At 33.6% G+C, this 26,268-nt stretch overlaps 1 protein-coding gene across 2 annotated transcripts in view; it reads right to left on the reverse strand.

Moving 5' to 3' along the window:
* Positions 1-384: 384 nt before the first annotated feature.
* Positions 385-26,268, reverse strand: part of LOC116341666 (neural cell adhesion molecule 2) — a 290,370-nt gene continuing 264,486 nt past the window's right edge. For both annotated transcript variants that reach the window (XM_031768909.1, XM_031768994.1), the window contains 8 exons: positions 23,064-23,233; positions 22,739-22,862; positions 18,802-18,962; positions 15,874-16,015; positions 13,091-13,214; positions 12,486-12,730; positions 4,125-4,312; positions 385-1,630 (listed from right to left, as the gene is read on the reverse strand). In XM_031768909.1, the coding sequence (XP_031624769.1) occupies positions 1,427-1,630; positions 4,125-4,312; positions 12,486-12,730; positions 13,091-13,214; positions 15,874-16,015; positions 18,802-18,962; positions 22,739-22,862; positions 23,064-23,233 (1,358 nt within the window). In that variant the 3' untranslated portion in view covers positions 385-1,426. The remainder of the gene's footprint in view (positions 1,631-4,124; positions 4,313-12,485; positions 12,731-13,090; positions 13,215-15,873; positions 16,016-18,801; positions 18,963-22,738; positions 22,863-23,063; positions 23,234-26,268) is intronic.

Here is a 26,268-nt window from a genome sequence, read left to right on the forward strand (position 1 = left end):
TCCTGGAAATGGGTTATTTTTATCGAATTTATCGGCGAGCAAGCAAACTTTTTTAGCCGGGATTTGTACGAGCTAACTTCATCAGCGCTGATGGATTCAGTTAAATTTTCAGTTAGATTTTTTTCGATTTTGTAACAACATCCATTTGGCCCTTCAACGGATACTATCTTGAATTGGTAAAAAATCGAGATGGGTAAGTAAAAAAGCAAATTTTATTTAGTGTAAAGTGTACTTTTTTCGTTTTTTTCGACACCTCGGACCCCTGGTTGGACGCTGGTAGTGTATTTTGAAATCGATTTGAATATTATTCCTTGAAGAATGAATCAGAAAAAAGGGATGGGACGTTTAAAATGCCAAAGTGTAAGAAATAAAACCCAATTGATATTATTTTGTTCGTATAATTGTAGTTTATTGCATTATACAAGGTGGTATTCGGACTAGGCCATGTTCACAAAAAAAAAACAAAAAACTGACATTTTTTAAGTAGTAAGACAGTTTCATTAGCTTCTCTATGCATGAAGACATTATTTTGTTTTTTTAACATTCGAAGTTTTGCGACAAACTACAGTGTACCGTTTTTTTTGTTCTTCCTGGATTTTTCTTTATTTATAGAATAGAATGGCTTGATTAATTAGATCACCTGTTCTTTTTTTCACTTATAACGTAAATTTTCTTTACATATATGATCCATTTATGCATATTTATATATAGTTTTTTTTTAATTATTTTTTTCTCATTTAATTATATTTATGTTTATATATACTCATTTGATTAATATTGAATTTTGTTATTGTTGTGTGTGTGTGTTTTTTTTTGTATTGAATAAAACATACCTTTAGCTAAAACATATACTAAATACATACGCCGTATTCCAATCTGTATTTTTATTTATCTTACTTAATACGTAATTTTATCGTCGGATGATTTTAAATTATGTTGTGATAATACTTGTTCTTTCGAGATTAATGTTTCCATGAATGACATGTAATAAATGGTTTTTGTTTTTTAAATACACGTAAGGTTTTTTGTTAAAGCATCTATGAATTTTCTCAATAAATACTCTTCTTATTATGAATGTGTAGTGTTTTTTTCTTCTTCTTTTTTATACTTTAATGATATACTTTGATCACTTATTTTAGAACCTTAATGTACAAATACGTTATGGAGACTTCAATTTTACTTTCAATTAGGCTAAACTATTTCTTAAGCTATTTTTCTCAAATTTCATGCATTACAATTAGATTAAATAACATTAATTTCATATCTTGATCAAATCTGTTTGATCTTTGTATCGTTTGTTCTCACGTTTTATGTTTAAATTAAAAGTTTTTATGTGTTTTTAAACTTGTTTCTTTTTTTAAAATAAAATGGCATTTCTATCTTGTTGCTACGTTGATAGGAGAGATTTATGTCAATGTTTTGGTTTTTATATACAACTTTCCTGTATTCGATTTGATGTTGTAACTATTTCAGGTCGAAACCGATACTCACTTAACGAAGACGTCACTAACGATTGATGATTGGTTGGACTCAATAAACTCACACCCATTGGCAATTGAATGGCGGGCTGTGCAGCAACTGGACTGCATGTAGTTACACTTTTATTCCCTCTACTTAATGTTGCATAACTCTGGAAAGATGGATGGAATATTTTTCATTGAATTAATTCAAGTGGTTAAATTAGTTGAAGTGGTTTTATTTTTGGAAAATAAAATCGATAATTATAAATTGAGTTTATTTTCGATATTTTCAAAAACTTTGAGATTTACAATCATTTGCCCCATATATTTTTTTGTTGCATATTTTTCGCATAGATTAAATATTTGTTGGCCAGCATTATTGAGCACTATTAATCGACCATATTTTTAAAATGAAAATTATTAGTTCGGACATTGTGTTCAAAACGAATTCAATGTTATTTCGAAACAGCCAAATTGAAATAATCATTTTCACATATTTAAATTTTAATTGTATTAACTCTCATGCACGGTTTTCAATCTCTACGAAAATAAAATCGAAAAGAATGAAACTGATTTCAACATACTTTTTTCGTCATCGATTAATATTTAAACGAAAGTAATTCAGCCGGAAAAGCAACCATGTCAAATTCAGACGATTGACAATAGCATTTGAAACATTTGAAAAAGAGTTATATCACTCATTGAAAATGTACTGAACACGAAATACATTGAATGAGCTACACTCCACCACAGATCTAATGATAGCACTACGGAATTAGCAAATTAGCTTTCAAATGAGTGAAAAACAAAAAGAACAAATTCATGGGATGAAAAAATTTCCGAAAAATTGGAACCACAGTTTAAAATAAAATGGTCTATACTCTCTATTTTCAGATAAGAAACTGATGTATACTCAACATTAAATTCCCAAAAAATGTGCATATTTTGGGACATAGATCGGATATGAGTTGATTTCTTATTCGAAATGTGGATTTGATTGTACCGAAAATGATTCAATGTATGATCAGCTGGTGGAATAAATAATAATAAAATCGTTTGTTTTTTTCACGCTTTAATGCTGTTCTCATTGCAAATTGAGCAAATTTGGTAATTTCATAGCTTGAATTATTTAAATAGGCTCGTAACAAAATTTGCATTACAGTGTCGATCAAAATCATAATGAATGTTGAAGCGGTTAAATGAAATTTGCAATACCAAAATATGACATTCAAAATTGTGCATCCACTAATATCTATATGTATGCGAGATGCATTTATTCAACAAACATACACAGACACTAACACGTATAATAATTGACAAAATTAAATTGTTTGCTCAGTTTGAGGCTGAAAATTTAGTCCGGGATTTGCTTTTCGGCATTTTTTTTTTGTTATTTATTTTATTTCTCGCTTGGATCAACTAGTTCACATTTTCATTTGCAATTAAATATTAGACTCATTATTTTCAGTTTTCAGAGCTTCGTCATTATTATTTTTGGTGTTTATGTATTTGCAATTGGCATTCATGGTATAATTTTTTTTTATTATTGTTTTTCATTTCACTCTGTTTCATATTCAATGGCTTTAAATATTGTATGTTAAATTTCACTCAAACAAATAAAATCTGCATCATACAATTTGAATAACCAATATGTGTGTGTTCCCATTGTGTGTTGATTTTCCGTTAACATTTTGTTTTATTTTTTCATTATTTTTCTATTTATTTGTGGTGTTATAGGATTCCACATTAAGCAAATGAACAATTGAGATGTATATGTATGCGTATGCTTTATGATGTACTATATAATGCAATTATATTTTGACATTACTTCCACAAACATAATCCAACAAATCAGAACATGTTTTTTCGGTATATGAAAATGATTTGTATGGCGACCCCATGATGGGGTATATAGTCATTGTTTAGAAATATAGGTAATACTAATATATTGTAGGTGTCGCTACGTCAGAATTCACAAAAATTGGAATTTTTCAATAAAACTCTCTCCGAGCAGAAGAGGTACCTCATAAACAAATGATATTTCGTTCTGAGTCCAACTTCTAAAATCAACACGATACGAATATTTACGAATGATCGTTCGGAACGTTTTTGGTTGAGTTTAATTATGAATTATTTTTCCTGAAAAAATTACAAATTTTCCAAAAAAAAAAATGCAATTTCGGATTGTGGCTTAGTGCATTTGAATTGAACGGTGCCGCTTTATACAAAATTTGCTTTCAACGCCGACATAAATTTTAATTTATTATGTATTCATAATTTTGATTTCAGCGTAAATGCATGCAATTTACATGCATACAAAACGCATTGGCTGCAACAAAGCTTTAAATGAGAGCGAGAGAGAGAAGCCTAGCGATGCATCGCAACAAATGTGATGTGGCATAATTAATATAAAACTATTTTCTTGTCAAATATTTGAATTCATAATGAGGCCGATGGGATAACACCATTCGGCTGCATGGCGAATTAAATGCTTTGCACTTGATACTAACAGCGGCAGCAGTGGCAACGGCGGTAGCAGTAAGCCATCATCTAATAAACAATGACCGTCACGCGTGGAAAATTTGTGTATGTGTACAATGTACATGTATGTTTGCGTTAATAGTCAAACACACGGCCGGAATACAAGTCAAATAGATTACTTACAATTTGTTTGCTAGGTTGAAATGTGTAATGGTGAACTTCTTTGTTGTTCATGCCTCCTAAAGAGCAAACGATTGATCCATCGCTACCTCTATACGTATCGTCAGCCAGCAATTTGTCGTGTTGCACCAACCGTGCTGATGGACTTCGGAACAATGGAACTTGTGCGGATGATTTCAATGGTCGTCTCTCTGCAGAAATAAAAAATATGGAAAAGTTGGTGTGAATTTCTATATTGGTACAAAGAAGAAGAATTTCATCATTATTTTATAATTTTATATTTAGAACCTATTGTGATTACTGTTCGCGATTTTGCTCCAAGCCAATTGTATACAAAATAAGATCCATTGAATTCCATTGCAAAAGTATTGATTTTTTCATATACATTTTTTCCTAATTTATTAATTTCGAAAACTATAATTGAAATGCTCTAGTTTCAAATTCGTTTAAAAAAATATTGTGGAAAAGAAAATCAATTATTGAGGTAAAACTGTAATTTTATCCATAAAATCAGTTGGAATTGGTAAATTTTGCCGCATGAAAACTCACCATAGGAGAAGTTAGGAGAATATGAAGGGGAAAATGAATCAAAATTTACATCAAAGAAGTGTGCACTCATCAAAGAACATAACTTTGGTGTAATTTTATTGATACATTGGAAGTCCAATGGGCTTTGGCAAAGTGAAGCCCACGGCCCATGAGTGGAAATTAAAAAACACAATACTTGTTGCAATGGGGAAATTGGCAAAGAAATTGCGAAAATGGTTAAGAATTCATTTTCTTTAGAATTCGACTTAATTTGAAGGGTATGCACATTTTTGGTAATTTTCATAGCTTCTGACGGCGGCGATCTAAAGGGGTTTAATTCCAAAATTTTCCAAAAATGTAAACATAAAAAATAAATTGATGAATTTTGAATTGACAATCCACAATTTTTAAAGGAATAATTTCACTGGTCAGAAGCTATGGTCATTTTAATCTTTTATTTGTTTTAACGGCTGCGGTCCAATCTGGACTCTCCCTGCACGTGCAGGTGGCTCGATCGAATGTCGGAACATTTCTCGAAAATACCTTTTCACGAACGAACATTTAACCGAAAATTCGGAAAATCCACGATTTTTTGGGAAATGTTCCGGCATTCGCTCCTATCTTCAGTTGAATGTGGTTTGTTCTTTCTGTTGTTACTTATTCTTATCCACCAAATAAATAAACAAACTTCGCCTTTAAATAATGAGAATGATGAGAGAGAGAGAAAAAAGGAACAAAAACGAAACGGGAACTAAATCGAAAAGTATGGGAAAAAAGGAAGAAAAGGATGAAAACAAGAAGGATGACAACAGCGGCGGCAAAAGAATTAAAAACAACAACAACACCAACTTCAGCCCAAGGCTCCGACATCGTGATATATACCCACGTTAAAGCAGTGGCAGCATAAAAGTTCCATTGCAAAATTAACGAACATTTCTTAGCATTTCGCGTAATTTCACCGCATGTTTCTTTTAAATATATCAGAAAACGATTGTAGAATAGCGCATGAGGTAGAAAATATTGAAGTGAAACATATAAAACAATGCACACACCACATAGACAGATAATTTAGCGCCAAAGTCGTTGAGAACGTAGAGTAAACTAAAATCCGAATCGGCGGCAGCAACAGCAGAAGTACAAAAAAAACAATAATTGAAACTTTTAACTGCCGAAAATCTTCAAACCATTTTTCTTTCTCTGAATTACAGATTCTATAGACACCCAAAATCAACGATTGTACGTTCTCACGATCATCTTCCAATGACCCAGCATACAAAATCACACATACTCTCTCTCTCTCTCTCTCTCTCACACACACACACACACATCGCATACATGTGCTATATTATAATCCGTCTTGCTTTGTTAGGTTCCATTGCCACGCCGATTTCGTTTCTTTTTTCTATTTCTGATTCGGTTTCCTTTTCATCTTTTCGTACAATCAATAGGAATAAATCATGCGGATATAGCGAAAACTTTTGGCGCGTTGAAAAACTTACAACAGCATTACAATGGTTCGAGATAAAAAGAAGAAGAAGAAGAAGAAGAAGAAATAGATGAGCAAACGACTCGATTCGACTGTAGAGTCGGAATTTGGTTGGTGCTTGTGCATCTTTCATTTCCATTTCAATTTCAATTGTTCAGATTGTACAGGCAACGGTGAAAGCAGAGAAAAGCAACATCATTTCATTTTTATGGCAAACGTATTTCCAGGCATAAATGAAGTCGAATAAGTTTTGGTTGTTCGCTTGCTTTCTGGAATTCGTACTTTTCACTTGTTTCTTTTTCTCTGCATTTTCTCTCTCTTCCTCTCCTCTGTCTCTCTCTCTATCTCTATCTCTATATCACTAGATAATCTCGCAATGTTCCGTGGTCTTTTTCAAAATCCAAAGCAGTCGATATTATTAGACGTTGTTTCGGTTAACTTATTTGAATTTGAAATTTGCTAAATCTGTTTGGAAAAGCGAATTTTCCTCCCACTCAACCACGCACACACACACACACACACACACACACATACCCAATTCGAAATGAATGACATTCACAATGCAAATTGAAGGGAGTGGTATTCGGTGTGGCATTTCGGAACGCAACGCCACAAATCAAAGATGCACGTTCAGAAACATGAATCAATTTCAAACAATCGTGAAAGGTAATTTTCATGTGTTTCTCATTTGCATTATAAATGGTGTGTGTATATACCAGACGAGCTATAGTGCGATTTGCTTCCATCGTCACATTTAAAAACTTTTTAAATGGGGGATAATGTTTTCAAATAGACTGTGATAGATAAGTTGAATGCACGTGAGAGGCGCGGTTAAGCGCATTTAAAAGTACGTCATTTTAATTAATTCCGGATAAGTACCGAATTTCAAATTGTGGTACACAATTAACCCCCTTCCCCTATCTCTATCTCTCTCTCTCTCTCTCTCTCTCTCTCTCTCTCTCTCTCTCTCGAGCAAAGAACAAAAAACAACAGCATTAGCAAAAATAAAATCGAATGAACGCAAAAGATATGAAAAGAATGAGGAAAATCGTTTAGCAAATACGTTGAAATTAGGACAAGGTGGAATGGCAAATGAACGTCGAAAACTATTTGTTTGACTAGTGAATTTTACTATATTATATAATGAGATAAGAGTAGTCGCAAATTGGCATTTCGATATAATTTAAATGCAACGAAATACAAGGAAAAAACTTGATACTGATGCCAAAAATTATTACCACCGTCCATTATTCATGCCGATTGGAATAAAGTTTATCAACATATAATATCATATAATTGAACGTACTGATGTTACAGAATCACGAATCGAACGAATGGCTAAACTTGTTAATTGTTATTCATTTTTTTCTTTTCAAATTGGTTTATTCGATTACAATTGAGTTAGACAGCGAATGATTTGAAATTGCTGGTAAAAGTACTTTATTTTTCGTCGTCGTTCAATTTAATCCATTAAGCTCTTGTTTGAGTTTTTTCTTTTTCTTCATCAGTGCACATATTCTTGTTGAATCAGGTAGCAACAGCAGAGCAAACACTATACATATAATACGATATAATATGTATATTAATGGACACGTTTTCACAATACACTCAATATTATATATGATTTGGACGTTCATTGCTGCACTTAGCATTAGCATTAATCCTTCACTATTGACGTCTGTCGATGTTATCGATAAGTGTTTGCGAAGAGAGACAAACGAAAAGAGAAAAGTTGTTGCCGTGATGACGGAGTCGGTTGGTCACAATATGACCGATCCGAATGGCAATCACCATTATCTTCAAAGTCATGCAAATGTCCAAGTATAATAATTTGCCATGAACCTTTGGCAATGGCGACAGAAATTGCAAAAATCGCGACGAACTTGTGTCTCCTTTGAATAACAATGAAAGTGTTATGTATTTTATGTAAATTTATATTCGGTAGACATTGTATACCCATACGCGCGTATCTGTCCAATAAGTGTTTACTATACACTGTATGCATAGAGATAGAGAGAGAGAAGGCGATTGAAGCATTTTTGTGAATTCCTAATATTCATGGAATCGGGGACTAACAACCGATAAAAATATCAGCTTGAATACTTTAAAGATTTATAATTTTAAATTTCAAATCATTGCATTCACATTGAAACAAGAAAGACCGACTCCGCTTATGCACGCAGACCACTGTATAGCAGAGCAGTTACTCGACTCACAATAAGTCTGATTATATTTTATCTGGGTGGTTGTTTGCTCTGAATGGCGTGAATTCTCTCTATTTTCATCATACCATTCTCTTCTTTTTTTTCGGTGCTAAATTAATATCACATTGATGGCGATGGCGATATTGGCGTGGTGTATCACAAAATCTGTTGTGCATAATGATTATTATTTTATCACGAATTGCTTTGGTGAGTGCGGTGCACGAGATGATAGCACGAAAAAGCTGAAACTTTTCGAATAAAATGATCAAATGTCATAACAATTTGGAAAGTCTATAACGGACACAAAACTTCTTATTATTGTTATACAACAAATATTGTGGCTGTTGTCTTAAATTTTTCCTTCCAACCCCATGCAAATGATACAAAAATGCTGAAAAGATGTTGTGGCCTGAGTGCATACATTTTTGCTAACGAATTGGCAACAAGAAAGGGCGTCAAGAAGTAAAAAAACACATAATCTATTTAGCGGTCGGAGTAACGATTAAACCATTGAAGTTTGCGGAGGGTTAGAGTATTACTGAGGTACAAAATGTAGCTGATATTCACACGATGGACTATTGTATCTGTGTAGTGGTTAAGTTATAAAAGTTATACATTTTTTAGAGTAACTTATTTGTTTAATCGGAATATTTGGTGGAGCTTATATGCTGATCAATATGCATTAGTATTACTGAACACCGAACACTTTCATTTTAATAATATACCAGAAAGTCGACCAACATTTCTTCACCAACTAGAAACTTGATTGCAATCAAACAGATCTCTGTGAAAGAAAATCCACAGCAAAAAGTGAAAGAAATCGGCCGAAAAATGAAAGGCAACGTGGCAAATCCATGCGAAATACAGAACAACATATTACAAATGATAGAGGGTGAGATTAAATTACTAAACCAAAAATGAAACTGAACAATGAACAGTACAAACAGATAAAATAACAGCAACAACAACGCAGTAACTAGAACATGACTGAGAGAATCAATTCAAAGTTTTGCGTGCTATGACGTACGAAATTGGATTGATGCTACAGCGGAAAGAATTTTTCGCGCGTTCTTTCTTTTATTTTTCGTCGCTATGCATTGGCAAGGATCGGCAGGGCAAACCAAAAAACCCTCCCAACGAGAAACCACTTTATACACCAAAAACACTCTCAATTCTGCAGAAAAATGCCGAGATACATAAAGCGAGAGAGAACAAATAGGAAAGCGAAAACTTTTTATGCATTTATTTTGGAACTTGGTGTGTCTGTTTTTGCAGTATTTATTTTTCTTACTCTCATTTTCTTTATTACTGCCTTTTACCCGCGAATTTTTTTTTATTTCTTTTCATCTCTCCTTTGCCACTTTTACTCACTCTTTTATTGTGTGGTGGCGCGTGTTTGGTGCGGCCCATTGCAAACGGATTCAACTAGGATGAATATGAGCGATTACGAATGTATTGCTTGAGAGATAGAAATATATAATGGCTTGAAGTGCGGGATCAATATGGTATTGCATGCGATACGGCACGCAAAAAACTTTTGCACGCGTGTCAAATTCAAGAGCAGATAATAAATCTTAACTTTTAATTTTTCAACGCGCCTTTTCTCATTTCAAATACTCTCAAAAGGATCGCTCTCTGTACGATAGATGAAAAATAATATTTCTGTTCAATAATAACAGAAGAAAGAGAAGAGAAAAAAAAACAACCGAGAAGATGAAATAAGACGGAGGCACAAAAAAAACTGCTCACGATTATTTCCGTGTAGCATCCCTTTTTTCCGTATTATTATTTGTTCTTTCTAAATGATTCTGAACCATTCAATTTTTCTTGCTCTATTTTGCATTGTTCACAGTGCTCATTCAACATAATTCGATCGGAAAGAGATGGCGATGAAAAAAAAAATGAATATACATACACACCGGATGAAGATGTGAGAGCAGACAAAGCCCACGAGTGTCAGAACAAAAAAAAAAAAGAGATGAAGCAGTTGAAATTGAAGTCATTGTGAATCCTTTGCTTAAGCATATCTGACACGAAAAATGCAGCGGAGAATAGAGTAGAAAAAAAAGAAACGAAAAAAAGAGTATTCATTTACTATGAAGTTGCGAACTCAAAAGAAATAGGCAAAACGAAGATTGAAAACCCAAGAAAAGCATATCGATTTTGCAGCAGTTCTCTTCACGTTCAGCCTCCACGTATATACTACAAACTGCAATAGCACATAATAGATATGTACGCCAGAGTATTTAGCTCACATTTGCTATGCACACAGAAGCAAACGTGAAAAATTAATCGCTTTTGGATAGCTAGCGAATGAAATGTAATTCTTCATTTTCTATCTATTGACGTTAGAGGAACAATTCACTGCTACTCTCTATTCAGAACAAGATCTTTACCGCATTCAAGAAGAGAAACGAGATGATTTTTCATTTCATTTTCGTTCTTTTTTCTTTCTTTCTTCGCAGTGAGTGTCTTTCACACAACCATCGTGTACTATTTTATTTGTGCTTGGTGGAAAACTTGCTTGGTTGCAATTGCAGTCAATGGAGAAACTAACCATCACAATTATCACTACCATCTCCGCTGCTGCGGCTGCTGCTGCTGTCGATATCTCTGACGAGTGAGTGAATTAAGCTATTTCTTTGAATCGAATAGAATATAACCAAACAGCGAAGTACATGTCGAGTCAAACTGGCAATCACGCAATCAAATATATATATAAATATGTGCAATTGGTGTGCGCAGCAAACAACAAAAACTAGCTTGCCAACCAAAAAGAAGAAGAATACACATAAACTACGCAATATGGTTGAATGTAAATTTCCATACTGTTCATTACATCTTCTCAAGTTTTCAGCCGTGTGTTTATGTTTCTTGTTCAAGAGCTGGAGAGATAGAGAGAGAGAGAGAGAGAGAGAGAGAGAGAGAGCTGTTGTTAGGCATCACGAAGATGCGGGCACTTTTCTTGTAAACTTGAATGCAGATGCTGCACCTGAACAATATGTGGGCACTCACGCGGTCTACACATCTCCGGTGCCAATAACAGCACTGCAATTGTTAACACCATGAATAGTGTAAAATAAACATTCACATTATTTGCCATGCTCATTCATTATTCGTATATGTTTTCACGCCCTTCAAAGAACCAAAAGTTAGTTTCAAGTGCAAAATAACAAAGGTTTATTAATACTAATCGAATAAAAAAAAGATGAATTGAATAAAATTTAAAACGAAAGAAAAAATAAACAGTTAAACCAAACGAAATAAAAACACGGGAAAGCAGACAAAGAACTGACAAACAAATCATTTGCTCCGTAATATCTTCTCTGCACGAAAACTTCACATTAAAATTGATCAAACGTACACATAACCTGTTATTATATTATAAATGTATAATTATTTAATGTAAATACAAACACAGAGAAATCGTGCCTATACTTTCAATTTGTGTTTTATCCATGTTTTCTCTATTTCGATCCATGTATCTTTTATTCTGATTATAAAATGAAGAAACTTTTATCTTTTGAGAAACATTCAAAACTTTCAAGCACGACTATCAAAATTTGTGAAAATACTACAATAGTAATTTAATCAAAGAACACGACTCAAATTTAATTCTTTGACACGACCATCAAGTAAAATAAGTAAAAGAAAAGCAAATATATGACAAGAATCAGGTTATTTCAAGCTTCTCATGGGTAAACACAGAAAAAAAGCATTATTTTGATTGTCGAATTTTGAGATGTATTTATTTTGGGCCAAATGAGTGTATATTCATTCCAAATATGACTTTTTTCATAAAAACATTCTGAATTCATCACAATAATTGAAAAAAGTCGCTTAAAGAGCTTTGATACTGAAAAGCACTTTGAAGACATCGAATTTTTTGGATTTATAGACTTTTACTATATTTTGTAGTACTCAATACATTTCATATATTCTTTGATATAAACACATTGAACTTCGTTCGATAAATAACGTTTGATGCCATCCATCTTTACTTTTTCGAAAGGGTATTCTACTCGATGTTCAGTAATCACTTACTTTTGTCGATGAAATATCTTTAGTTTTAGTATTGAAGCAAAGTAATAATGTCCCTTTATGACATATCTAAAACTGATTTTAAATTAAATATTGAATGCTTACCATATTGATTTGGAATGACATCAGGATCAGTTTCATCGCCATCGGGTGGCTCTTGATCACTTATCAATTGATGATGTCTGGAATCATTGTTAACGCTTGTGCAATTATTTATCATTGGCGTTGAAACGCCACAAGATGGAACTGTGACGGTTCGTGTGTGTTGTTGTGTTGCTTCCAATTGACAATCAGCTGGTACGACGGGCAATTGCGTATGTTTTGCCGATTTAATATTCTCCTCAGCATTTCTAAAAGATCAATGAAAATCATATAACATTTTTTGGATTTAAACAATTTGATGATGCGCTCGTTTTCGAAAATTAGTCCAAAAGTGAATAAAGTGATTACTTAAATTGAATAAGACGCATAAGACAGTATTAGTTTACTAGAATATATTTATCTTTGTGCGCTGTTTGTACCAATAAAAAAAAACATTCGAAATAAATCAATAATCATCATTGTACAGAAATCAAATGATATTTTTGTCAACAACGAAATTTGACTCATTTGATTTACGCTAACCACGTATAAAATAAACAAACAAATGGTCGAATGAACAAACAAAAAAAAAACAGGTCGCTTTTGAAGCGAGTAAGTTTGAGTATTACCTGTTCGATTGTCGTCGATAGATTGCTCCCAAGACGATGCATACAACAGCAAACAAAATGGCAGCTGTTAGAGTTAGGCCAGCAAGAACTGGTGATATGGGAATACTCGATAAGTTCGATTGACCTAGATGAATGATAAAAAAAACAATATCAAATGATTCATTTATGTGAAATCGGAAAATACAAAAAAAAAATGATAGAAAGTTTTAGATTTGTGACATTTGTCCAAAACGTTTAATTGAATTATATCTACGACTTCGATTGTCAGGCCGCTCGTTTTGGACATTTTATAGTAAATCTCGATTTCGCAGAGGGTGATATTTATTATTTGGTATATATTTTGCCATTATTTATTTTAATCAGTTGTAAACGTTCAAAATTACAGGCGAATAAATTTACAGTGATTTTATTCTTGTCACTATTTGTGCTGTTAAATAAAAACAATTGATAAGTTTATGATGTATATTCCCTATTGCGACTGAATTCTTCATCTATGTAATATCAACAACATCCATCGTGTTGCAAATTACGTAAATCATGGAGCATTGATGTAAAACACGACAACTTCCTTTTTTATAGATGCATAACATTTTTGGTAAATTACTAGTACCTTTGTTACGACCATCGGATTTTAGCATAAACACCAAATGCACTAAATTTATGCCCTCCGAATTGTACATTTCGTCATCGGCAGGTTTTAAGTTTTTATCTAAAGTTGCGTGCGTTCACCATTTCAAAAATGATATTCATTTTGAATGAAAGTTTATATCTATTTGATGCGCGCACGCACATGTGTCTGTATGTGTGAATTCGACTATTTATATGGCAATAGCATTTTAGTATAAAAAATAATACAGTATATATGTATATCCAACACAAGCAGCTCACACATTTATTTATTCTTTATTCCACATAGTCAGCGCCATGTCTACATGTAATTGTGCAATAAGTAAATTATTTTTTATAACGGCAATTATTTATACGAACACATCGACATTTAAGAATGAATCGTATCAATTTTTGGTTCAGTAGTGTGTGTGCGCGTGTGTGCACCTGTATATGGTTATATTATATTTTACATATGAAAGGTAAGTTCGGTCGTAAAATATACATGAAAAACTAAACGCAGAGGAAGAAACGCACATTTGCAACAACATTATTCTGTTTGAATTAAACGTAAAACCGAACAGAATGAGTAGAATTATGGTGGGTGAGAGAAATCGTATGTCGCAAATGCAAAATCCACACAAAATGTGGCACAAACAAAATTTCATTGCTTATCAACGTTTTGGCCATCATTATCATCAGGATGATTTTGCATTCGACGTTGATGTTGTTATGGAATATTCATGCAAATACATCGGCAGTTTACCATCATCCATTCATTTTAGTCAACGTTGTTTTCATTTCGCTTCTCTTTTTTTTTTGCTCTGTAAAATTTTCATACATTCCATAAGATAAAAACAAAGTAAAAATATGCTAATGGAAAAACAACGGGATAGAGCGATAATGGCAATGACAGCAACACAAAAACGCGATCACAACGCTTAGCAGATACGAACACATCAAAAAACATGAGTGAGACCAAAGATAAAGAGCTGAGTGTGAGGAGACGAAAAAACATGACACATTACACACACACACACACAATTGTGTTTCGTTCTGGTATTAATATCAAAAAACTGCTACATTTTTATGGCTCGTGTAAAGTAACGGTAAAGTAAGTAAGAATAGCCAATTGGCATATAAAAATCATTTTGGTAGATTCACACAGCATAATATGTGTTGGTGTAATTCTTTTGCATGTACAAAAAAGGGTTCATGCAGGAGGTGTGCGTAGACTGAATTTCGCCCCTCGCCATTTTCAACCAGCCAGTTTTCAATGCTTTGTCGACCGCACTTTAAATCATTTTTACCTTTTTTGCACCGTATATATTTTATATCATCGAAGTAACATCACAATGTAATTTCGCCGCACGCTGGCGGCAAATGGATATTATGGATATTTACGTACAACTTTTAAATTGAATTAAGTTATAGTTTTATACGTGGGTATCGTATCGTACATATGCGCGTTCATTCAACGGTGCCATCATCATCAACTGTAGATTTTCTTCGCAACGTTTTACACACTTTTTCAAACAAAATCCACACCGAAGCGAATTCGTCGAAAAAGAAGGAAGCTTTCAGTTTTCAAAAATTCAATGCGGGTAAATGAGTGTGTTAAAATATCATGACGATAACTCACAGCCATATTGCATCGACAACACTGACTATGTTAATGATATGCTTTTTCATAATAAAATTGGCCATTTTCTAATATCAAGACGGCGATATTCTGGTCATTTTGGCATTTAAGTCACATAACGAAAACATCAACTTCAATCTCACTTTACACACTTTTAACTTATAGCATGTTGAATTTATTAAGTAATCAATTTTTGCCGTTCATTTTATAATTACAAACACTTTTTAAAACAATAAATTAAATTGAATGGTGAACTAAACGATACTTTAAGAAACAGCAACAAAGCCACCAACACCACTCTGTCCAGATTGAGCACTAGATGTTATATATCTTCTTTCAACAATAATAATATATAGTCAATTTAATCTCAGCGAGCGAGCGTCGATGTAGTGCAATAAAAAAAGCAATGTTTTATGGCAAATCACCTCAATAGACGATGGAAAAATGATTTTAATATTCAAAGGAACAACAACAATAGGTAGATTTTTCATGTGACAGAGATAGATGAAAGATTTTCCTATAAGCTAAAATTTACCTGTATATTTGGCTACACCTTTAAATGTAATATCATCAATTATCGTTGGTTCTGAACGTCCTTTTGCATTTACGGCAAATAAGATAATGCGATAAGAACTTCCTGGTTCCAAATTATCGATATAGAATGCAACAGGTGAGCGCTGTGTAAAACATAAAAAATATATATATTTATTAGTAATTTGTCATTGCGAACAATGCGTCGATAACGATGCACAAACAAATCATATCAAGTAAACAGAAAATAAGTATAGAATTTATGAAAAATATGTACAGTAAAACCTCTATTTAACGAAGTCTCATGGGACTGAACAAAATTTCCATCATCTGGATTTTTCCGTTCGTTTTGTATGGAAAATGTGAATACTGGTCAATCTAAAATCCGCTATCAGGAGCTTTTGCGCTGAGTAGACTTTCCATTAAATAGAGCTTTTACTGTATTTTATATTAATACGTCGAAAAGAAATGAGTGTAATAAAAAATAGATAACTTTTCTACTTTTTAGCAAGTTAAAAACGTTCGTCAGCAACGTTATAGTGCTAGTTCCACAACTTTACTGAATAAAATAGTGTGTGTGTGTGTGTGTGATTTTTAAATGAAAAAGCAACAAATTTCATGAATAGTGGCAATAGACAATATATTCAAATTCATATAAATTTATGATGGATTTGGATTTAAGCATAATTCCAATGAATTCAGTCTCGATAGCAAAATAAACGATACGATTTTATCGAATTTCCATACATTGTAAATAATCATATGATATATTAAAAGAATACTAATATCATTTGATATTGAGTGTGCGGCGATCACCGTGTCCACTAGCTAGTGCATGACGCTCGCATCCATATCGTGGCTCGCATATGATTTAATATTTCATATGATATTTACAATGTATGCGAATTTCTATCAGTTGAACAGAGAACAACAAAGTGTTTTTAATTTTGATGTATTTGTATAATAAATGCAATAAATCTTATCGTTTATATGACAATCTAGAAGCCTTGTGGCAATTGTTCAATGTAAAATCACGTAATTTGTGTAGATTTGAGTTTATGTACGGCATTTTCATAACCCTTTGCATTACGTTATGTAAATTGTATGGCATATATGTGTGGTATTTGTCATTGCGTGCTAAATATATATATATTATTGCCTCGAAGATCATACGCAATGAAGTGGAATACATTTATTATTTCAATAATTGTATAATAGCAATGTTTAAAGCCTCTTAGCCATTTCATATGCCATTTGAAACGGGGCTCAAAGAGCGAGAGAGAAGCGACACAAACGCTTACATGCATATTATTTGGAGCTTTTCTCTGATGTACAGGCTTGCCTGACATTCTGTTTTGGCTGATGGAATTAAAATGCTATCGGATTTATTTCATTCGGATAGAATGCCAAACTAAATATACCACATGGTAAATGGTATCTAGATTATCTCGAAAATCAGTTTTGGATGGAAAGATTGTTTTAACATTTTTCAAATGGTTTCAGTAAATGTCGAATTTTTCGAATCACATGAGCAAATTACGAAGCTATCGTACTCCATCGGCCAAAAGTTTGAAAACCATGTAAAAAAAAAATCTTGTCATTTTATTTTCTTCTTAAATTTTGTATTGAAGGTTTGCATTATCCGTTAAATCACAAAGAAACGTTGGCCACGGCATGTGACCAAATTATGACCGTTCAAAATTTACATAGTATTCCCGTTTTTGTTTTCGGTGTTGTAATACACGTGGAACGCTATGCAAATACCAATATACATATCAAATAATTTATTTACATAAATATGCAATCCTCCCATCCTCGCGCCAATCCATTTAACACTGAAACGAAGCAATCTTTGAACAATCACTGATGCAAATTTTACAATTTGAATCGAAACGATGGCCACCTTGTTGTCCATTTCGGTGTGATTGGATGGCTGCTCATATTGATAGCCGATGATGCATGCAAGCCAACCCGGTCTATTTCCAATAAATGGAAAATACTATGAAATTGGAATCGAAAATTCAACAGTAAATTAAAATTGAATATCGTGATTGTTGTTGATGCTGATTGTTGCTAAATTGCTCAAATAAACTGAAAATTTCTATCGAAGAAAGAGAAAAAAGAGAGACAAAGATATATGTGCTCTGTTGCTAGTTCTCTTGCGAATTTCATAGCTTTATCATTAAATCAATGGGGGACGAAGACATTGGCATTTCAATGAAAAATGTTTACATGTTGATTCGATACAAATCGAATGCATCTCGTTTCGATATAGCTGTGACGTGATAATTTCTTCGTTGCAATTAAATGCATCTAGACTATGCACACGCAGTAGGTGATTATGGTATAAAAGTATACATGTTGTGTGGTGATCATATTGCACTTTCCAATTGGATATTCATTTTTGCATGTTTATGCTTTTTTCCGTTTAAATCTTCATTTAAGAGAGTTCTTTACTGTCTGCACCGCTTAAAAGTGCGGTTAAAACTGAATTATTTAAAAGCAAGTGCAAAGTTTTAATAGAACTTTTAAGTACTATTTCAATTTAAATCGGTAATCGTCTCGATTCTTTGAACTCGATTTTACAGTAATACCATTCAATAGTGGTATACGCTTTTTATTATTAAGTAAAACTTTCATTGAAGATTTCTAATATTCAGAGTCTTGAAATAGTGGGAAATTATGCACCGTACGATTCCAATATTGAGAGGTTTTACTGTATTTTATCCATCTTCAGTTGGATGCATCTTGCTGCGTTGAACATAATATACACAGTACATACGCAGTGTGTGGTTCATCCCACATCCGTCAACACAAAACGTTAAAAATTGTGTGTAGAGAGAGAGAGAGTACAGTGGTTTTGTGCATCGTTATTCACGCAAAATCGGGGCGTTGAAAAGAGAAATTGCATATCACGGATCATCGCACTTACCTGCAAACTTAGGTTTCTCGCCAGTCTTAATGCTGGCATCTCAACTAATTCCAAGAGAAATTGTTGTGGCAAACCGCCATCGAAACCTGGCTCACATTCCACTTGCAGTGAATCACTCGACTGATTTGATACGGAACAATTTTGCATTGGGAAGGGTCGACCTGAAAGTGAAATAATCGTTGTAAGTGCACAATAAATGAGTTGCATAAAAAAAAAATGTAATAAAAACGAAAAAATAAAGCATTTTTTTAAAATTAAGAAAAAAGAACCAATTCAGTGTGATTAAATGTAAGAGATACAAATGAAATATAGTCATTGAAAAGTGTCATTGTTTTGTGTGAACGATGGGTAATTTTTATGTCGATAACATAAAAATAAATGAGCGACCTTTTTTTTGAAAACGAAAAAACGTACAAGATTTTTTCCGCTTCAAAATTAAAATGTGGCAAATATCTGATGAAATTGAATTATGACGACGACGACCTCAAATTAAGAAGGAAAATTTTAACGAGAAAAAGTTGTAAAACGAATTATCTGCGATAAAACACCCACATTTATACGCACACATACACACACACACACACCTAAAGACGCTCGAAACATACGCGCCTCTCCACAGCTATTTCTATGTGAAATGCCAGCTACAAAATGCAAACTCCAACCCGAGACTATTCAAAAGCATCTCACTTTCATTCTTCACATTTTCCCTTGTACTTTTTAATCATTTCGTAATTTTTTCCTTCAATTTATTAACCTTATTTCCTAGATTGTGTATGCCTGCGTTTCCATTTCATTGCCAGCCCACATCTCTTTGACATTTTTCACAACCATACAACACTATCCAGAATTCGTTGTTGATGTTGGCGTTGCCATCGTCGACAAGCGTTATGAAAAATACACTTTCTCATGAACCGTATTTTTCAAAGTTTCGGCAAGTAAAATAAACTCTATTATAATAAACATTTCATTCACCATTTTTTTCTTTTCGTGTCGCTCTCGCTCTCCTTCTTACTTTCTTTCTGCTTCTAAAACGACGTAATGAGATCCTGAATCAACAACCGTGCATTTTTCATCGTTGACTTTATGTCCACCGAATAATGAACTCTCCTTATGCGTAGTAAGATACAAACCATTACGAAATAACAAGAACCGTGATCCATGCATACATACAAAATTGCGTTACTCGCACATACACACACACACACACACTGTCGAACGAGAGCAGTGCGACACGAAAGCAAGACCAAATAAAAAAAAGAAATATTCTAAATACTTTTGTGTATAGGGTGAAATTACACAAACAACAAAAGCGACAAATAAAAATGACGGAAAATGAAACGAAGTTATGAAAAGAAGGCAAAAAAAAGATGAAGTGGAAGAACGGAACAACTGAAGTAAGAAGGGTAAAGGAAAAAATGAAAGGCTTTTGAATTTCATAAAAATACAAGACGCAAAACACAAAGAATGAGAAAGACACACATACAGAGAGAGAGAGAGAGAGAGAGAGAGAGAGAGAGAGAGACGGAGAGGAAAAAATTCTCACAAAATACAAACTCTCACACAAATTGTAGAAACTACGACCGTTACGGCATTTTTATTCACCATTCAGCGTTCACCTTACGACAGCCGCCATATGAAAAGCCGCTCTTGATATTTTTCAATGTTCAACCATGCACTGTCTCGCACGTTTGTAATTTTCCCTATTATGTGACTACATAAAAACACTGCAAAAGACCCAAAATAATACAGCACACGCAAGGAGACGAACACAGAGAGAGAGAGAGAGAGAGAGAGAGAGAGAGAGAGAGAGAGAGAGAGAGAGAGTGAGTGAGTAGGCCACAACCAACAACAGGAGTTGAAGAAAACGGACTAGCGAAAACAAGTAGACCAACCAGCAAAAGTGATTGGATTCTAAGAAGTGCAAGATGTAGAATAGCTCTAGAGGTAACGGCATATAAGTGGCCAAAAAATAAAGTATGCATGGCATAATGAAAGATAATAATAAATGCGAATACTTGGAGCACATTGAATGAGTTTAATAGTACCATTGGAACCTCTTGTGCATTTTATAGAGCAATATAAACACAATTTTGTTGTACAGGAAAATTTCCAGTCAATTCCATATACACATAGACATAAATGTATAGACGACAAAATCCTGTTTGGAAATGCCACATATTCCCCCATTCATGAACAACGACGACGAAGTTGAGAAAAATGTTCCATTCATAGGCAACTACAATTTGATCGAGCTTCAAAAGCGTGAACAAGTAAAGATACTTTCTTTTGAGGTGTGTTTGTGCATGTGTGTCTCTCTGTGCTGTGTGTGTGAGAGAGAGAGAGAGAGAAAGAGCGAGTGAGTGGACTACTATAGAATGAAAACAGAGCACAAACAACAACAGATTCATTGCAGTACAAATCGCAAAGACATTTTCAAGTTACACCATTCTGTTATTTTGTTGGTTAATTTTGGCGCATCGATGTGAATTGTAACATTCTTGTTGAATTGTTGTGTATACCATATTGTATTTGCAAAGTGCCTGCTTCATTCAAAATGATGTTCATTATCGGATCTGTGTTTTCCTGTGCACATAATATCACCGGAGTGCTATGCAATATTCAAATCACTGTGTATTGCTCATTCTATAAGAAAAGCCATGACACAGCACATAATCACATGTATGTGAGACAGAAGAGAATGAAACAAACAACAACAACGAAAAAACAGATGAAAATTTCGATAATTTATGATTATTTAAGCTAACATGTGTGCTCAACAATCAAAATCAATGTTTTTTCTTTCGCCAGTTTATAAAGTGTTTGAAGCGCCAAGATTTTCCCAAATGTATGTGTGTAGTTTTTTCTCACTTGGACGGTATTTGTTTGGCTTGTATACTACCATTTAACTTTTGTACATATCTAGTTTTATTCCCCCCAAAAAACTATGACATACACGATGACTAGTGGCGGAAAACATAATATTGCGGTCGGCAAAATTTACATGTTTCGCACGTACTTTGCAAAAATATATATAACAGTGGCGCAGCAGTAATGCACAGGAGATGTGTAACGCCGACAACGATGAAACATTGGACTCGTTCAACCAAACAGCCACAACTTTCAAATGAAAACAAAACACTCGCATAATCACTAGAAAACAACTGTATATAAGCTTCAATCGAGATACTGGTCTCCTTCAAGAAAAAGAGACAGCCAGAGAGGGCGAGAGGAAGATTGTTCGAGAGCATACCTTTAGACAGCATAAACAAGATAAATGATACGATTCGTTGTAGAGATTTGTATATAAAATAAAAGCCAAAATAATAAAGGCCAATTTGAGTAAACTCAACAAATGGAATGAATAAAAATATCATATTCATCAATTTATTTGGATTTTTCGTCTATCGTCTAAGAGAAAATGAATCAAATGACATTAAAATCAATAATTTTGAGTTATGTTGATAGATTTTGATGTGAATTTAATTGTTTAAGCTGCATTATATATAAAAATAGCAAATGAAATGGACACTTTTTATTGTTTTCAGAATGCATCGTTGAGGTAAGTTTGATAATGAAAAATGTAACGTTTTCATTGATGGTTGAGTGATTTTGATGGAAAACTTTTTAAGGGAAATTTTTAAAAAATGTCCGACACCTGTAATGACAAATTCAACTCGGATATTTACTTTCGCCTATTTCCACTTTAACAATCTACTTCACGCACATTCAAAACACCATAAAAGCAATACAATTTTCACAAGCATCTCGTCATTTTTCGCCGAAACCAAATCATCGTCAGCATGGATTTCAAAATCAGATAAAACACGAACGAGATTAAATACTAACACAAAACATGACGTGAAGTTCACAGAGTGAGAGAGAATGAATTTGAAAAAAAGAAAAATCCTGATTAAACTGAATTGGATGTATAATTTACCTGCAGCAACAATTTGAAATATGCATGGTGATTTCTGCACTCCGATTGCATTGCGTCCCCAACAAGATATCGTTCCATAATCTAGGTCATTGGTTGGTGTATAATTCAAACGTGAAAATCCCGTCTGTAGTCATTGCATTAAAGAAAAGAGATGAAGAAAATAAAATAAAGCGAATTCATAAGACGTGACAAAATATTGCGAAAAATTTATTTGAAACCGAACAAGAATCTCGTTCGTTTCGGATTTTGAGTGTAAATACTATAGTATATATTCTTTTTGTATTTTTCAACGTCACAAAATCTGATAAAAAGCGTCAGGTCAAACCTCGCTCGAATGCAGCCTCGCTGGAAGATCCGTTGGTTCGCCGGATGAATTAAAGGTCCAGTGGAATGAGTCGGCTGGTGGTGAAGCGTCAACTTCACATTTTAGTGTGAGTGTTTCGTGCTTAAGTGCGCCCAGCAATTCTTCGTGAGTCGAGCCACAAACTGGTGCATCTGCAAAAAATAATAATAATAATCGTAAAGAAATACCAAAGTACCGTTCAAATGCCGATGCAGAAGGGAGTGAGAGAGAGAGAGAAAGGACTCTTGAGCCCGTACCAGATATGGTCAACGATAGCAAATGCAATAGCAGAAAATAAAGCACACAAGTTTAACTTTCTTTTTAATATTTGATAAAATGTAATGGAAAATTTTTCTATTAATTCGAAAGTAAGCGATCAAAAGAAATTTAGAAGCAATAAATTGCAATGCAGTCCTGAATATTGAAACGTCGTTTTCAAAAATCGAATGGGAATGGGAAATGGTGTGTTTTCAAGTGTGTCTACGAATATAAATATAGAAATTCGTTAGTTGTTACGTGCTAGTTAATAAATTGCTCCACACAAAAATTTTCCGCTCCCAATACGGAAAAGTGAATAACTGTTGAGAGCAGAAAAGTTTGCGTTTTCTTAAACAAGCAAAAACATTTCACTGGTTCGTACGCTCTTCTTCGAGAGCGATTCGGTTCGTTATTTTTATGGTTTCATCGTTTGTAGAAAATGTTTAAACTTATGACAGAAAAGACAGAGAAAAAAAAAGTTTTCTCTCTTGCTCTTCCCGTCACATAATTTATGGAAGGTGAAACAAAGACTCAATGAAATCACACAAAAATCTTTCTGAATCTTATTAAATATTTAATTACATTACGTACAAATATAATATGCGGGGAAAATGAATAATCAAGTGAGCAAGTATTTATTTCGGGAGAGAATTTTTTTTTGCATTGAATGTGTAAATGCGTCCATTTGTGCGATGTCTTTACATGTGAACGGTAAGTGAATGAACAACGGTGTACATCTGTGGTACAGACATGTGACCATTTTATCATTATGTGTGTCTCTCTGTGCTTGAACGTTGCTGATATTGTGTTATTAAGCAGGAGTATATAACAGAGACTGTGTTGCAAGCGACATGACTTAAACGGCGCTGATGTAGACGGGTTTACCTACATACATTGTGATATACATAACGGAAACGAGCGTTCCTCTCTCAGTTTTTCTTCGATCTAACTTTGTGCCTGAATAATTGTTTCATTTTCTTTGCACTACATGTGTAGTGTGTTCCAGTACACCAACACAATGGTGACCTTTAAAACCGACCACTTTTTCGGGACTGAAAATTTATATTCCATGTATTTAAATTAATGTCATCAGCTTCAATATACAATATATATTGTATATTCTTTGTGGTTATAATTTTGTGTCTTTAAAACGGCTTGTACATTTCAAACGAGGTGAAAAAGCGAACTGTTTAATATGAGTTGTTTCTGGTACAGCCAAAGCTTACAGTGTGTGTAAGTTTGTATACGCAGGACGACGGTATGATGTGTATGTGAAGTTTGTTATGTAGAGCGGACAAACCGAAAATTGCAATTTTATTTCTATTGTAATGGCATCACCACTAAATACGCTTGAAATTGTCGCATATACTACGAAAGAGTCTTAAAAGACTTAAAACTGTAGTTTACTGGAACAATCGACTGTAAAATAGAAATTTGATGTACAGAAATAAATCAACAAGATTGTATTTGGTGTTGTGAGGCGAGGCAACATTTAATAAGCACACTGTCTTTCAATTCGCCATAATCAGCTAAAAGAGACGTATAGATAAATAAATACACACAGTGAACATAGTGTTCGACACGTCTGGTTGATGGTGTGTGGCCAGTGTATATTTTACAGTCATTTTCATTTTCCATGCACATGAATGAAGTTCCAACAATTCTAGTAACAATGTCATTATTACAGTCATTTTAACAGCAAACTCATACGCAATACAAAAGTCTAGTGCAAAGCTTATGCACGGAGAACGAGAAAGAGTGATGAGAAGAGTGTGTACAAAATGACATTCAAATGCTATGGCCCGGTACATGTAGTAAACAAACCACATTTGTGTCGTATGATATTGTCCTTGCTTAAAATATTACCATCGATGTGTGTGTGTGTGTGCATGTGATTCGTTTGGAAAATTCCAATCAAAACCGGAAGCAGCATGCACTCGAGAACATTAAGCGCATTATTACTTTATATTTCCTCTGCTTGCACACAATAAACGTGCACACAATAGCCGATTTTTGTATATTTGACCTTTAACTATGAAATCAGATTTTCCTCCTTTTCTCCCACTTATGGATCACACACACACACACAAACCAAATCATCGAAATAAATTCCATATTTCAAATATAATTGAAACAATTTGAGTGAATGAATGAACATTATTTGGACATTTCAAGATTGATATACAATCGTATTATGCAGTTTCGAAATGTGAAATGTGTTGAAATATTTAGTAATTGCTTTTTAACACGGAAGAGGATCACAAACGAGAGAGAAACCGGAAATCTGAATAATACAGTTCATTGAATATCGTTTCATTCATTTTACCATATTGAATCTTTGTAGCACTCATATAGCACAATCGACAATGGAATTTCGTTGAATTGACGATGAACCAAAATGCATTGATTAACTCTGTATAGTACAAGTACAGTCGAATATAGAACGATAAAATACAGTGTTTTTCATACAAGTCATCTCAACGTGATATCAAAACCTTTATCGTCTCGTCGTATTACCACTATTGTACAAGGTGGTGCACCTTTTTGTTGCTTTGATGTTCCTTTTTCCGACATTCATATCGACTTTCGGTTATTTTGTTCGTTTTACTGCATTTTGCTCATTTATTCAAGAGTGTATTAACTGAATACTAAATGCACACCGTATACGCAACATTTCCACTTACATCCACGAAAGAGAAAAAAAAAACATCGAAAGAGTTGTAACAATTCACATGTTCGATCTACAATCGGTTGAATCGCTTAACGCACAAAAATGTCTGTCATTTGAAATTGTCGATGAGATGCATATTTATTAAAGTGTGTGCTTGTGATTGTCATTCTTAAGATTCGACACTGTCCATATTTCATGCATCTTTTCGAAGCAATTCAAATTCTTTGCTACTGATGTTGTCAGACATTGAGTGTGCGA

The sequence above is a fragment of the Contarinia nasturtii genome, unplaced genomic scaffold, assembly GCF_009176525.2.
Source record: "Contarinia nasturtii isolate CC-2019 unplaced genomic scaffold, AAFC_CNas_1.1 Cnas_scaffold_78, whole genome shotgun sequence".
In the NCBI taxonomy this organism is placed as follows: domain Eukaryota; kingdom Metazoa; phylum Arthropoda; class Insecta; order Diptera; family Cecidomyiidae; genus Contarinia; species Contarinia nasturtii.